A 15,472-nucleotide genomic window follows, 5' to 3' on the forward strand; every position below is an offset into this window, starting at 1 on the left:
ACCCCATCTTTGAACAGTTTTATTCACACACACACACACACACACACACACACACACACACGGTCTCCAATCTTAATCTTTCCGTTTGAGAATCTCAGTAATTATTGCCAAAGTTTGTCTTTTGCTCAATGAGATTCCAGTAAACACGTCCTTTTATCATGAATTTGTCAAATGCCCCATAAAAGAACTCTTAAAAACCAAAACTCATAGAACCAAACAATATGCATCACCTCACATGACTTTCTCATTTAATAAATGTTTATCTCATTATTTTGAGTAAATTTCTACATGAGTACAGATGCCATGGGCCATTTTCCGTCCCTCCAAGTCCTTTGGCTATTTTTGTGTGCTGAAAACTAAACTAGATCCCCAGGGCCACCAAACAGAACCTGCTTTCAGCCTTGAGTTTCTATAGAATTATAGGCACTCATGCAACAGATCTCATTAACATTAAGCAACATCCTATGTGGGCTGCATGGTGTGATCCAGGCTCCACATGAAGCAGCAGATAGGTGTGTACCCATGGAGGTGTGGAGCACCAGTGTGGAAGGTCCTTCAGCTTTAGAGGAAAGCATGCTTGGAGTTTGGGCAACTGAAAAGCAAATGACACTAAACCTGTCAGACCAAGGAACAATTCTATTATCTCTGCTAATAAAAATCAGAATGTGGGACTGGAGAGACGGCTCGGTGGTTAAGAGCACTGATTACTCTTCCAGAGGACCCAGGTTCAAGTCCCAGCACCCGTATGACAGCTTACAGCTGTCTGTAACTGCAGGGCATCTGACACCCTCACACAGACATAAAAATAAATAAATAGATAGATAGATAAATAAATGGAAAGTAAAAAACCAAACGTGACCAAAACAAACAAACAGCCAAAAAAGCATGCCCAGCCTGAGTCACAGCACATTTGGGAAGTTTCTCTGGGTAATTTAGAGAAAGGAACACTTTTGCTCGACTTGAACCTTGTACCTAATGATAGGCCAGACAGAAAGACTCTGGCAGTCCTGAGGATGGGAGAACACACCATCTCAGTGAACAGGAGGCTTCATTCTCAGTGCTCCTCCATTTGATGGGCTGCAGCCATAATCCGTAGTCCTAGTTTGATCTGCCTCCAGTTGCTCCTTTATGTGTCTTCTTTGTGAATATCTGCTTTTGGAGTCATAGGGGAGGCCAATGTGTTTCATGTTTTCTAGACTTGGGAAGTAAATTCATCTGTAAATTTGGTAATGGAATAACTTCTTTTGTTTCTAAAATTATCTACCTCACTTGAGAATGGACGTTGCCACACCAGAAGGACCAAGTGTTTTCATTAATGCTGGGGGGGGGGGGCGAGGAAAGAGTAGCAGATCCCATACCACCAATTTACAGCATTGCAAAGGCAATAAAACCAACCACGAGAACCAGTGTGGGCCTGTCTCAAATCAAACAGCCATAGGAATTATAGTGTATTCTTCAGCTTCCATCCCTTCCTCAACCTTCATGTCGCCTCATCTAACTCCAGTCAGAGTTACAAGAGCCCCTCGCCGTCTACATCATACATCACAGTCTCCCCACCCCGCCGCCTAGTCTAACATCCCTACCTGCTGCTGGGGGCTCTTGGCAGAGATAATGTGACACATTAGAAGTCTTGAAATAAATCCCCAGGGGTCTGCTTAGGGAGACTGCTTAGCATACTCCCAGGCTCAGTTCTTAGGACTTACCTGAGCTTGAAAGACTCGGGACAGTTCCTGAGCTAAGTGAAGAAATATCAGCAATAAAGAGTGTTTCCTTAGCATAGCAGATAAATGACCTCTGAATATCGACCTTCTCAACTGGGGAAGGAACATTTTAAAACTGCGCCTTCTGTGGGTTAAGAAGGTATTTGAAATCTGTGTATCAATTTTAGGAATATCCAACAATTGGTCAACTCATTGATAAGCTGGTACAAAACAACGTGCTCCTGATCTTCGCTGTAACCCAGGAACAAGTCCACTTGTATGAGGTAAGCGAATAGGCTGGGAGAAATCCCCTCAAGGAGATGTGTGCATCATGAAACGGGGAGGTTAACTCTGTGGCTCACCCCTGGAAGGGCTCTTGGATAATCATTAACACATACCAAGCAAACCGAGAGCTTGGCAAGGCTCCTTCATCTGCTGTTGGAAGTTTAGGTAACAAGCCGTGGAGGGCCAGCAGAAAGTTGGGGCACACATAGTAGAACAATAAAAAGGTTGGAGGTGAAAAGGGTAGGGGGAAGGGAGTGCCAATGAACGCAGGTGGGGTCACTTAGTGCCGTTAAAACAAGCATTTCCTCTGAAAAGGAGTTAAGCAAGAATAGGGACATAATTAAGAGTGTGAGGGCACTGACTAAATATTTGCAAACATGGAAAGACTCCAACAGAAAGTTGAAAGAAAATCAGGTCTTAATTTGGGTCAAAAAATAATCCCTACCCACTCCCAACCCCAACCCCAAATGTAGTTGTGTTTACAGATCAGGTGTTGGAAGGAGGCACCAGTGTGGAAAGGGGGAGTCTTTCATTAGATTTTCACCATGCTTGCTAGCCACCATATAAACTGTAAAGCGCCTGTGCAAACTTAAGAGTTCTGTGGTCTCTTTACAACCTAAGAAAAACAAGGTGTCCAAAATGCTGCAAATGGTGATAACAGCCAGGGGCCTCCTGGAAAAATGCAGTTTCATAGAAAAGCCGGAACGGCGGAGAAATGCAGCCGTTCGACCGTGCTTTCTATGCAAAAGGGCTGCTCAGATACTCCTGAGTTCAGACTCCGATTTCCCACTCCTCTTGAAAGGGCCTCTTCACATGCTTGGTGACTTTGCAGGGGATACTCCAATTCCCGCCCCCCCCCCCCAAAGGCTTTGATTAAATGTACTCGCTACTCAGAATGGTGCAGTCCATGAACTTGCATCAGATTCTATGGAAAGAGTCCAGGAGGAGATGCTATCTTGCGTTTTTCATGAGAGGAGGGTATTGTACTCCAGGAGAGAGAGCCTTACTAAGGAAGTCCATTGCAATCAGGCTCAATCCTCAAGGCTTTTGTTTCTCGGGTCACCTGATCTGAACTTTTTTTTTTTTTTTTTTTGAAGGCGGCTTAGTATGTGATACCGGTTTCCCCTGGTTTTCAGTCGTAGGGTTGCAGTAAAGATATATTTTTAAATGACCTCAGCACAATAGTGGGTCGACCGTGCCTTTGATCCTGAAGGCTAAAGGGAGAGGACCCCAGGGGTCGCAGCGCCTCCTCCCCAGCGGGGCTGTAGTTTAGAAGCTGGAGGGGTAGCTGCCCAGAACTTACTTGCAGAAGGGAGTCAGGGGAACACGATTGATGATCATGAACATAGACTCCCATAATTCATGTTGGTAATAGTCTTTAAGAACCACAGCTCCTTTAGACGCCTCCCCCAAACCACCATTAAGAAGACAGAGGAGGATGAAAAATAACTATGTGGCGAAACAGAATCTGTTGCATTCAGGTTAGTTGCACATGGTTCCCCTGTTGCAAAAGAAACGATCATTTCCAAGGAAAACACCAGTTATAGCCTGCCTCTAATATAACAGCAGGACATTTATTTTGTCTGCCTACTAATCTCATTATGAGGAGAATTTATGTCCTGTCATGATCTGTGGTCTCTGCCATCCGGGCGCCACTAAATTTGAAGGAACATTTTCAGGGAGCCACAGCCCAGCAGCCAGGTCAGCAATCTGCCCTGATGGGTGTCTCCTTGCTCTGTTTTCCTTCTGATGGCCCATCATGCCATCTGCATTAGGGGGCCAGGAGGCAGCTTGGTCTAAAGATAATGACAGCCACGCGTACTTCCCTGAAGGCTTCGCATAGCGTGGAAATGCTGATCTCTTGTTTTATTGATAATGAAAACAGAAAATAGACCAGTAATGGCCTGTGTTGCTTTTCCATTTAAACCTCTTAGAACACGCCTTTTGTGTGCTGGAGGCCAGAGCAGTATGATGTGTGGGGTAGCTGTGAAATAAAGAACAAAAGCACCAAAGAATCCTTGAGCAATAAGCCAGCAGTGGGATAAATTAAGTAGTGAGATCTAATGGAAATTCCAGAAGGTAAATTATTTGCCTGAATTATATAATAAGGAGAGTTCCGTGCCTGCACAGCCGGCAGGGGATGGGTGAGGTTCAATGGCGGCTCTGTCTTGCAGCAAGAAAGATTTATGTTACCCACTCATGTAATTCAGGAAAAATGACTGTTGTTTCAACCAGCTGGGTAGGATGCTCTGGCCTGCCCAGGTGTGGGGGACTGCTGAGCCCTGTCATAAGGATCTGAACAGACAATGGAAGGGATTCTGTAAGCAGTTTCCTTTCAGCCCCGGACGACTGCAGTGTGCACCCCAGACTCCGGCAAACAGACAATTAGGAACAAACTTATTATTATGAATAGTTTCTTGTTTGTCCAATTACAGGGTCCAAAAGATAATGATAGATAATCGGCTGAGCACTAGGTAGTATATTATATCCTAGTACGAAGTACCATTTAAAATGAAGATTTGATTACCCAAGCTAAAAATAAAGAATAAAGAAAAAAAGTTTACACCTCGGTCTGTTGTTTTTAAATGCTCACTCAATTTACATTACGGGATAGTGTCAGTAAATTAAAGTCCAACTGCTTAATTTGCGGTGTCCTTCCTTCCTAGTGAGATACTGAGATAAAGTAATTAAATCAGTAGTTTTACTATATTATCAAATCATGTTATTAATCACCTCATATTATTTGCAAGGCTTAACAATATCTATATGCAGACAAACACTGCTTGTTTCTTTCCTGGCCACCCAGACCCGAATAATCACACAGAAACTATATTAATTACAGCACTGTTTGGCCAAGAGCTTAGGTGTATTCCTAGCTAGCTCTTACATCTTAAATTAACCCATTTCTATTAATCTGTGTATCATCACAAGGCTCTGGCTTACTGGTAAGTTTCTGGCGTCTTCTCCTTCTGCAGCTACATGGCGTCCACCTGAGTCAGCCTATTCTCTCTCTCTATCTCTGGTCAGATTTCCAGTCTGGCTTTAAACAGCTTTATTCATTAGCCAATAAAAGCAAACATATACAGAAGGACATCCCACATCATCTAAATGTTTTCTAAATGTCTACAGCTAGCAAGAAGGATGCACCGCATGGAAATGTAGCAGCGATGGCAGTTACAGGAGCTAGTGTTGGCAGCATGACGCTAATACAATGAGTCCATCTGCAGCAGATGTCTCCAGGTCAACCACTGTTATGGTCACTAGGACAGAGTAACAGGTAGATTAGGCTCTTATGCATTCGGAAGACCCTTAGAGACAAGAAGCTCTCGGCTACTAGATCGTTGAAGAGAATGTATCTTACACATCTTCTTGTTTAGGCCAAGCCTCAGCGACGTTGTTAAATAAATATAAAAATACAGTAGAAGCATCTCTCTTTTTTGTTTTCTAAAATTGAGTCAAATGTTCTTCAGGACTTGGAGTTGGATGTGACAGACGCATGTGAAGGCGGAGGCTGTCTGAGCAAGTAGGGCAAGTATAGGGCACCTAACCATTGACAGGATGCTCTGCCACCCACGCTGTCCCCGTCTTCTGCCTTCCATCCTGGACCCAGATGGCACCAGAAAGGAAAGCAGAGCCATGCCATCTGTCTCAGGACAGACCTGCTGGAGAAGTTCCATGAGTCCCTTCCCACTGGGCCAGTAGGGAACCCCCTGAGCGATTACCCACAGGCACACATGAGATCAAACAGCAAGTCTGACGAGCGGTGGTAACACACTGTAAGCCTTGTGCTCTTTCTCACCTCATGGAAATAACAGCCTGTCCGTACGCATCCGTGTTTCAGGAATCAGTCACCCCAGTTTTCTTTATCCCCTTCTCCCTTTGGCTCCTCACTGTAGCGAGAGAGGTTAGGAGGTAAAGTGAACTAGAGGGAGATTAAATAGAAACTGGACCTCCTTGCTGTTCGTTAGTTGGTTCGATTGTTTTGTTTTCTACTGATCTCGGTGGAAAAGATCAAAACCATTTCAGTTCAGTGGAAATCCCTTGATCTCTCAGGCCTCAGTATTTGTAAAATAAAAGGATTAGGCCTAATGGCCTCCATTTTTAACAGGCGATGACCAGTGCTGGAGCTGGCCACGCGATCTGATGATCCACACACAGATAACAAGGTCCACTAGCTGCACCGTGGCTGATGTGAGGGCCCACTCTAAGAAGTTATTCCCTGGCCTCTCAATCTCATGCTATAATTGGATATTCCAAACTTGGGATTTTTAATGCAAATAAAATCGTCTGGGATAAAAAGCAATTTCACGATTATGTGGCATTGCCATGGAGTTAATAAATTGCTCTCGATTCAAGGATAATGGGGAAGATTTTTTATTTCTCCTTAATTGACGGTCTCTGGGAAGAAAGCCCGAGGAGAGCCAGCTGCCTAAACTTTCCTCATTAGCTGAAGCATCGCTCAGAGAGGGGGGCTTTGGAAAGAAAACTCGTGTCCCCAGATTACTGAGCATCTACCAAATAAGGCTAACTAGTAAATCCCAACCACCAGCAGTCACTGTTAGCTAACTCATAGGGCTTTTAAAGAATCTAAAGGCTTGTACTCCACAACATAAACATAGGAGAAAAGGAAGATGCAGGTCTTAAGTAGAGTCTTCATGAGATCCCCTACTAGGTCTTCTCATATAGGAGATCTTGCCACTACGCAGTCTAAATGTTTGAGCATTTGCATAACACCTAGAATGTCTACTGGGTATTATATCACTGGGCAGTGATGCCCTCACTACATAGTCACACATTCATTCATTCATTCATTCATTCATCAAGTATCTCCTAGGAACCAGGTCAGAGTTTATGACCACAAGAATAAAGTGCAGTGTCTGCCTCAAGAAGTCTCAAGCATCACTAACAAATTTTTAAATCTATTATTAATCAAAAAAGTAATGGTGAGAGCACTGTAGAGACCCAAGGGAGAAGAGAGAGAGAGAAAGACACACACACACACACACAGAGAGGGGGGGGGAGTAGAATTTTGCTAATGCGTCAGAATTTCTTCTGTCAATCAGTGTTTTTTTTATCTGCTCATCACCTTTGTTAGAAGAAGTAGCCGATTAGTTGACAATCATGAACTGGTTGCGATGCCAACAAGAGCAAAGCGCAATACCTAGCCTTTTCCTTTGCGGGGGGGGGGGGGAGAGTGTGAGTGAAAACTGAGGCCTGGAGACACCTGCAGCAATAACCATGTTAATGGAGAGAGCAATGAGCGGCCCCAGGAGACTGCGCTTTACACTTACTTTATCATCTAATCTCCACGTGTCACTACGGACCCCAAACTAGCAAAACAAGTTGACAGAAGATAGACCCAGATAACCAGAGTCTATAGCCTTAACCACTGGGAAAAAGTCACAGCTGAGCCCTGAACCCAGGCTATGATAGTGGCAGAGCACAGCGACTCCTGAACACTAGAGCACCAGCCAAACATCCCTTCCAAGGTCAGCTTTAATGTCTCTGTAAAGGCACAGAGTCTGAGAGTGGAGCAGAGCCAGGCAGCGGGACCAGCAGAGGAACTCTTTAAATGACAGTCCTTCAAGACTGGGCAATTCTTTACCGCTGCTGTTAATTTAGGTGAAGGAGGCAAGGTGAAATGAGAGCCGCTCCCCCCCCCCCCGCCCCACCATTCTTCCTTGTGGTAGAAAGAGGCTACGTAACCAGCACAATGCATTGCCCTGCCATCTAAACCCCATCTAAGACACTCATTATCTCTGCTTCCAGTAAAGAGAAGCGATGGGGCCGGGGGGGTCTACAAAGGCTATAGATTTAGTAAATGCACACAACTTAAGCACACAGAAAAGCAGGGGCATACATTGAACAGTGGCATACCCGCTGGTAAGTTTCCCCCATCTAAAGATGCCACCACGTTGGCTCATTTGAAGAAAGAAAACATCTAGCGTGCAATTGCCCTCTGACTGACACCCCATCTCAGTCCTCCCTCTTCCTTTCCGCAAGGTGAGCAGGATCCCGAGCTCAGTGTTCATCACCCGTACACGCGTTTGTGTGCTACTAAAATACAGACACATCCGCAACTGATTCTATATTAATGGAATTGTGTGCTGCGTGCGATTTCTACCGCTTTCTTCTGAAGAACTGAGCTCAATAACCGACAAGATTTGACAGCGAATGACTGATCTTGGGAAAAGAGGAATTCTAATGACATGCATTGGTGGTGGGGGAGGGAGGTTCGTATTTTTGTTGTAGTCTCATATTGTGGTAAAACACATGGAAGATATGCATCTTAGGGTTTTAATTCATGTTTCAGTGCACAGTTCTGAAGGTGCATTAAGCACACTGGCCTTGCTGTGCTCAGCGGTCTGCGTCTGAGGCTAATCCAGACAGAGGCTGGTAGGGCCAATTGAATCCATCCACGTTTTCCTGTAACTGAGAGCACTGAAGCCACGGTGCCTCTATCCGGCACCAAGGATGCTGTCGCTGTACCCATCCCTACAGCTATATTCCTCCATCGCGGATCCAGCACAGCTCCAAGGGAGGCCGCCCCTGGGTCTCGAGGAAACAGGGTCTTCAAAGTCACCGAGTTTGTCCCACGTTGCTACTGTACCGGAGACTCTCTTGCCGGCAACGCGGTACGGAAGCGCGAAAGCCAAAAACGAAGCAGAGCGAACTCCATTCCTAGCTACAAAATTAATGCGACATTTGCACAAAAGGGGAGGGGGGCAGTGAGGCGATGAGAAAGCAGGCATTGAAAATAAGGATCACGCATAAACCAGCCCCTCAGACAGAGCCAACCAATGCTGACATTTTAGAATAAGTCTTCCTCCCCCTTTCTTCGCGTGTCTTTGCATATTTTAACATAATTGCTATCATACTGTACATATTAAGTATGTTCACGTTTTTAAACGAGTTTATATATATTTATCGTCTCGGAAAGGCATAAGAATTAAATGCTATGTGGTTATACATTAATCACTTTTATTAACAAGAATAGCATTAGATGGAAATCAAGGTTTTCCTGTAACATCCTGAGCCTATGGGTTTTTTATATTTATAGGTTCTCTGCTGTAAACTGAAAACAAACTGAGCCTCACCTGCTGGCACAGCCCCTGTAAATACTACTTCAGTCAGAGGTAGCGGCATGGGGGGAGGTCACAAGTTCAAGGCCAGTCTCGGCAACTTTTAAGCGCATTCCTCAATATATAAAATAAAATAAAAAGAGGGCTTAGATGCAGCCCAGGGGTAGAACACTCACTAGTGTTGATACAGGTCAGTGCTCAGAATCTCCAAAAAAGAAATAAGATAAAATAATAATTGTCCCCTCTCAGCGTTAGCCCCAGAACTGTGTGGGTAAAGTCATTTCCCCTCCAGATTTAATTTTTCACATAGGATCTAATGCTTTGTGTTTTGTTTCGTTTGGGTTTCGTTTTGGTTTTGCATGGCCATATTTTAACTTTCATAAACCCAACTCACTATGTGTAATATCTATTTTCACTTCAATCACTGCGTCCCTTTGCCGAGAACTCCACTGTCTGTGTGCACAAGTAACGATGTGGAACCACCCTCACTCTGCTTTCTCTGGGTGCTCCTATGGTTGTAATGGCTACCATGTGTGTATCACTGTTGGGATGGCTAAATCCCAACAGTGCACATGGGGAGCTTGCTTGCCTGTCTTGATGACCTTATGGGGTAGTCTAAGTGGTCTAAGTGTAACTAAGCTTTTTCCGCTTCGCATTGGCTTTTAAATGCTCACTAGAGCATCAACCCAAGGGGGCAAATTAAACTGATGGCCCACCGGACACAAAGCTTGGGAGTATTATATATTTTAATCTTATGCACAGTTGTCAGAGAGAACCTATAGTGTACTATAAAAGGTTTCTATTAGTTATAATAGTTGAATATTTGTTGCTCTTGCAATATTGAATCTTCAGAAAGTAAACAGAAAATCTAGAAAAAATGAGAACTGTTGAATTTGAATAGTTTTGGCATACTTTATTCATTATTTCAGGATCTGGAACACTTATTTCATAAGATTAACAACAGCATTTTGCCCACAAGATATATAATTCTAGTTAAAATTGATTTTCAAATAAATATTCTAAGTAAAAATATGTCCCTTGCAATACTGATGATACTCTTATATTAAAACAATGTTCTGTGTTCTAACGACACGCAAGTGTTGCTTTGTATCACTGTGAGGGCAAGTCCTGAGAAAACAAGCAACAGAAAGACAGTCATTCTGGCTGCCAGTGTCACAGGTCTCGGCCCACCATGGTGGGGAAGGCATGGAAGAGTCCCATATGGTGGAAGCTTGTGGAAAGAGCGTTCACATCACAGAAGACCAGGAAGCAAGATGAGGCAGAAACCTGAAGCTGGCTACCACCTTCAGAGGCCCCTCCCTAGTGGCTTGTTTCAGGCAGCCAACTGCTCCACCCACCCTGATATCTAAAGGTTCCATATCCCCCACCAAATAGCACCAACAATTATGGAACAAGAGTTCAAAACAGGAGCCTGTAGGAGACATCAAAGATTGAGGCTTTAACTAATCAGCAGCTCTATTTCCTCTGGAAGCCTATTAATAGGAATCAGATAATCATCTAAGCCTTGTAAATCATAAGCACACAACTCGACCATACTGTGTGAAGGTTCATAGGTGTCTGTTATGATAAAAGATTGTGACGAGTTATGGTGGTTTGAATAAGTATGGCTCCCAAAGACTCTCAGGAGCTAGAATGAATGCTTGGTCCATAGGGAATGGCACTATTAGGCTGTGTGACCTTGTTGGATTAGGTGTGGTCTTGTTGGAGGAAGTGTGTCACTGTGGAGGTGGACTTTGAGGTCTCATATACACTTAAGCCATGCCAAGGGTGACAATTCACTTCCTGTTGCCTGTGGACCAAGATGTAGAACTCTCAGCTCCTTCTCCAGCACCATGTATACCTGCATGCTGACACTGTAAGCCAGTCCTAATTAAATATTTTCCTTTATAAGAGTTGCCGTGGTCATGATAGAAACCCTAAAACACAAGTCAATAGTTGTCCATAGGTCTTAGTTTGCTCATTCATTCATTCAAGATTTTATGTGCTTTATACTTACCAAGAGCAGATCTAGGCACTGAAGGAGTAGACAATAAATGCAGATTCTCTCTGTCCCCATGGGCATATGACTCAGATTAATAATAATAATAATAATAATAATAATAATAATCCATGAATAAATAGCCAAGAATGACTTTTAAATGTGCTGTTGAAGAAATGGAAAGGTATAGTGTCCAGCAATAAAGAATAATGAAAGGGGAAATCTGAGATCTTCATTGGAGAGGCTCTTCAAAGAGGGCTCCATCCAAGAGATATTGAGACAGCAACCAGAAGGTTGAGAAAGCATCAACAGGAGATGCATGCAAAGGCCCTAGGGCAGTAAACAACCCAAACTCAGAATATATGAGGAAACAGAATAAAAATGTTCAAAAGCCAGTCAGCTTGGAGTGACTTGAAGTGGAAGGAGATAGAGAGGGTGAGAGACATTGGAAACAGGTTCATGGAGACACTCAGGAAATTCCACCTTTGTGGCAAAGCAGAGATGTCAGAAGTATTGGATAGGCTGAATACTACATATGACTTGGGGATCTATGTCATAAAATTATAATGTCCTTATTTTCCAAGTCACAGACTATTTTTTACCCATGGTACTCAATCATTGGTGCTTAGTAGAATTGCCTAGACAGCCTTTAAAAGACAGATTCAATGCCCTGGCAGCATCCTGACCTGATTAAACTGACATCTCTGGATGCAGACACTAGGCTTGGTGTCTGCATCTCCTCTGTCTAACCATCCATTCTGCGCCTTGCGAATATGGATTCTGATCCAGGATGCCTCCTGTGTCCACGCCTCAGCATCTCTGACAGGCTCCAGAGAGATGCTGATGCGGTGAACCATCTACATCACTTGAAGCGTGGGGGCTCCTGGCTCTGCGCAGTCCTTGCACGCACTCTGCTTGGCTATCTTCTCGTTCCCCGAATAACCTTCCTTCCAGTCATCCTTCAGAGTTTTATTGCCTGCCCATTGGTTTGCAGAGCACACGGGCTGTCGCGGAAACTCAGCTCCCTTTCCATTTTCAAATGGCCTTCTAAAGCTTAGGGAGTCAGGACGCGCATTCTGTCGCCAAGGTGTGTCCTCTGTCTCTGAGAGCAGGCCACTAATCTCATTAAGAGGAGCCATGAAGCATCCTCGGTAACAAATACTCCACACAGCCCCTTTGTTCTCAGAGTCTCCCTTCCCGATGCCTGTTTGTCTCCTAACAGTTTGCACCGTGGTCCATTCGTTTTTTTCCTTATCACGGCGGCTGCTTCTGAGCGCTCTGTTCAGCGGTGTGCTATGGCTTTGGGCTGACAAGATAATTACATTCTGGGCAGCCTGGGAGAAAGACAGGTAGTGCTCAAAAGTTCCGAGGCCGACTACCTAGTCATTGCTGGTACAGACTTCAAGATCAAGCACCTGATCTAATTAGCACACTCCCATCCTGCCTGCCTGCCTGCGGAATGCTGACGATGGAAAGCCCGAAGGCAATGCAGATATCATGCAACCGGGAGACAGACAGTCATGCCACCCTTCTGCCAGAAACAATTACATGTTCTGCTTGGAATCTTGGGTGTCCTGGTAACAGAGTGGAGCCAGAGGGTAAACTTTTGCATAATACCGGGAGCCCTGCATTCACTGATAATGAACCTGAGAACCAGGGAAATGAGAAGCCCACAAGAATGGAAGTCCCCTGGAGAAGCAAGCCTTCCGGTTGCCTTCGGAATCAATTATGTCAGCAGGCCCAGGCCCCAGCACAGGGAGAATCATGCTCTTCCACAGAAACAAGGCTTTTCTGATGAAGAGCTGTTTATCTTCGACCAGTACCGGTCTCCTGGGAACTCTTCCACCCCACCCAATCCTTTCATTCCTCCCTACATTTCTTTCTAGATTCAGCCCTTGAGTTTGATGAGTTTGCGTTTCTTCTTCCACACTTTCTGCTCGTATTGGGTAGGAAAGTGTTCTGAGATCCCAGTTGCTAAGCACGCATATCAGGCATTGAGATCTTCACTTTCTAATGAGATGCTCCTGTTCATTTGCTGCTGGCATTTGTACCCATTCCTCCCACGGCAACCTGATGTAAGACGGTGAGCATTGGCCTAGAGCCACAGTCTGCTTCTACCACTTAGGCCGCGGCGCCTGGGCAAGGTGCTGCCTGCCCAGATTCAACTACGGGTGTGAGGCTAAAGGCAACGAAAGAACCATAGCTCTGTGTTCTGAATCATGTCCTCCAGAAAGATATGTTAGAGATGGAACTCTGTTACCACAGATGTGACCTTATTTGGATGTAGGATCATTGAGGGGCACAATTAATCACCATAGGTCACACATAGATTCTCAATCTAATAGGAGCAGTGTCCCTTTATGAATATGAAACACAGAGTGTCAGATACTTAAGGCAAGAACACTATGGTACAACAGAGTTAGAGAATGGAGGGACGCCATCTGCAAACCAAGGAATGCTGGGAACCAAACACTAGCAAAAGAAAACGGTGGGCGAGGGACACAGCTCCATGGCAGAGCGCTTGCTTAGCCTGCACGGGGTCGTGAGTTCAGTTTCCGGTAGGGTGTGTCTGCATACATATACAGGAAAAGACAGTGAGGGGGGATGAGGTAGTAATGACTCCACTTTTGGTTTTACTCATTGATCTCTAGCAGCGACATCGCACAGTAAAAAGAGCCAGTGGGCATCTGACAAAAGTGGTCCTGTGCCAAAAGAGGAGGGTCCAGCTCTGCTTCTTGGTGCAATTTCAAGAAAGTTAGCTGAATCCTCTGAATCTCTGTATTTGACATCTATTCAGGGATAATTATAGCCTACAAATAATAGAGTTTCTATGGATAATAAAAGGGACAAAAAGGCATGAATATTGTTCTAGTTATTGTCCCAATGATGTGGGAGGTTCTAGGCACCTATGCCCTATCAACAGCGTGAGATCTTTGATTCTGTGCAGGGGTCCAGGTCACCTCCTCCCCGGGCATGCAATCCTCATAACAGCAGATGCCCTAGGGGCTGGGAGCTCCATGGTTGCAGATGTCTGCAAGGTAGGAAATACTTGGTGACATCAGGAGACTTGTAGAGACTCTCCCAACCCCGTGGTGAGGCCCCTAGGTTGGTAGCTGCAGTCATGGAGACTTGTCCTGGGAAAGGGAAAGGCAAGGGAGCAGGCAGAGGAGGTAGCCATGCATGCTGAAGTCAGCCTGGTAACGCCTCCCATGGCTCATTTCTCATGGAGTGAGATTCAGGTAGGAGCTGCGTATTCCTTAGTCCTTGACAGTTCTGAGTTCCTTGCAGAATCAACCACAATTTAAATGACAACCCAGATGCATACCCTTGACAGCATCAACAGCAACAAAGGAGTTTCCCTACATATGCCTCCAAATAATCATGCGCGCTATGGCTCTGAACTGTAAATGCCTTGGAGTAGAATTAAAAATCATACAGTGTGCTTGTGTTGTGGGTCCTGACAACTATACCCTCTCTCCCAGCAGATGAGATCATTGTCAGTTCTTTTAAGTTTTTGGTCCTTCTAGTACATACACGTTAGCATTCTATTGCCGCCTTAATTTCTGTTCTAGAGATTTAGGTGCGGAACATTTTGTACATATGTTTGCTACTTGCATGTTCTTTTTTGATTAAGATATCTTTTCACGGTGATAGGAAAGAACCTTTTACATGTTCTAGAGCTAAGCCCTTTATCATTTATATCTCTCACGGATATTTTTCCCCATCTTATGGCTCTCATCTTTTGGGGGGAACAGATTCTTAATTCTAAAACGCTTTTAATTTTTAGAGAAGTCTGTGTTCACAGCAAAACTTAGCAGCAGGTGTATTAATCTCCCATATAGTGCCATGCTGCACAGATGTAGCCTCTCGTATTACTGCCCACCTCAGGGTGGGATATTTGTTAGAATAAAAATCCTCACTGTATTGATTCACTGTGATTGCCCCAAATCCATAGTTTCCATTAAGGTTCATGCTTGGTGTTGTTCATTTTCTAAGCCTTGGCAAATGCATAAGGCAGTGTATCCGTTGCAGATTATCATACATATTAGACTCACTCCCTAGAAGCCCTCTGTGCTCTGCCTGTTCTCCTCTCCCTCCCTCCCTATTTTCCTTTCTCCCTCCCTCCCTTCCTATTTTCCTCCCTCCCTCCCTCCCTCCTTCTCCAGTTCTCTCTTAACCACTGATCTCTTTTTTTGTTCTGGGTACTAAATTCAGGGTCTTACACACGGTATGTGAGTGCTCCCCTACTGAGCTTCTTGCCCATCCTCAGCCATTTTTTTACTGGTTCCATGGTTTTATCATTTTCACATCATATACCTGGGATAATATATTATGTATCCTTTTGCATGGATTTTTCCACTTCATAATACGCATTTATAGTCCTTCCACATCTTTGCGTGCCTCAG

General features: G+C 44.5%; 1 protein-coding gene across 2 annotated transcripts in view; it reads left to right on the plus strand.

Moving 5' to 3' along the window:
• The window catches only part of Itgb6 (integrin subunit beta 6), a 75,548-nt gene that overhangs the window by 21,282 nt on the left and 38,794 nt on the right, over window positions 1-15,472 (plus strand). For both annotated transcript variants that reach the window (XM_050123536.1, XM_050123546.1), the window contains one exon: window positions 1,889-1,984. In XM_050123536.1, the coding sequence (XP_049979493.1) occupies window positions 1,889-1,984 (96 nt within the window). The remainder of the gene's footprint in view (window positions 1-1,888; window positions 1,985-15,472) is intronic.

Source organism: Alexandromys fortis, unplaced genomic scaffold (genome assembly GCF_014885135.2).
Source record: "Alexandromys fortis isolate MF-2015 unplaced genomic scaffold, M_Fortis_MF-2015_v1.1 scaffold_8_9099976_23576923, whole genome shotgun sequence".
Lineage (NCBI taxonomy): Eukaryota > Metazoa > Chordata > Mammalia > Rodentia > Cricetidae > Alexandromys > Alexandromys fortis.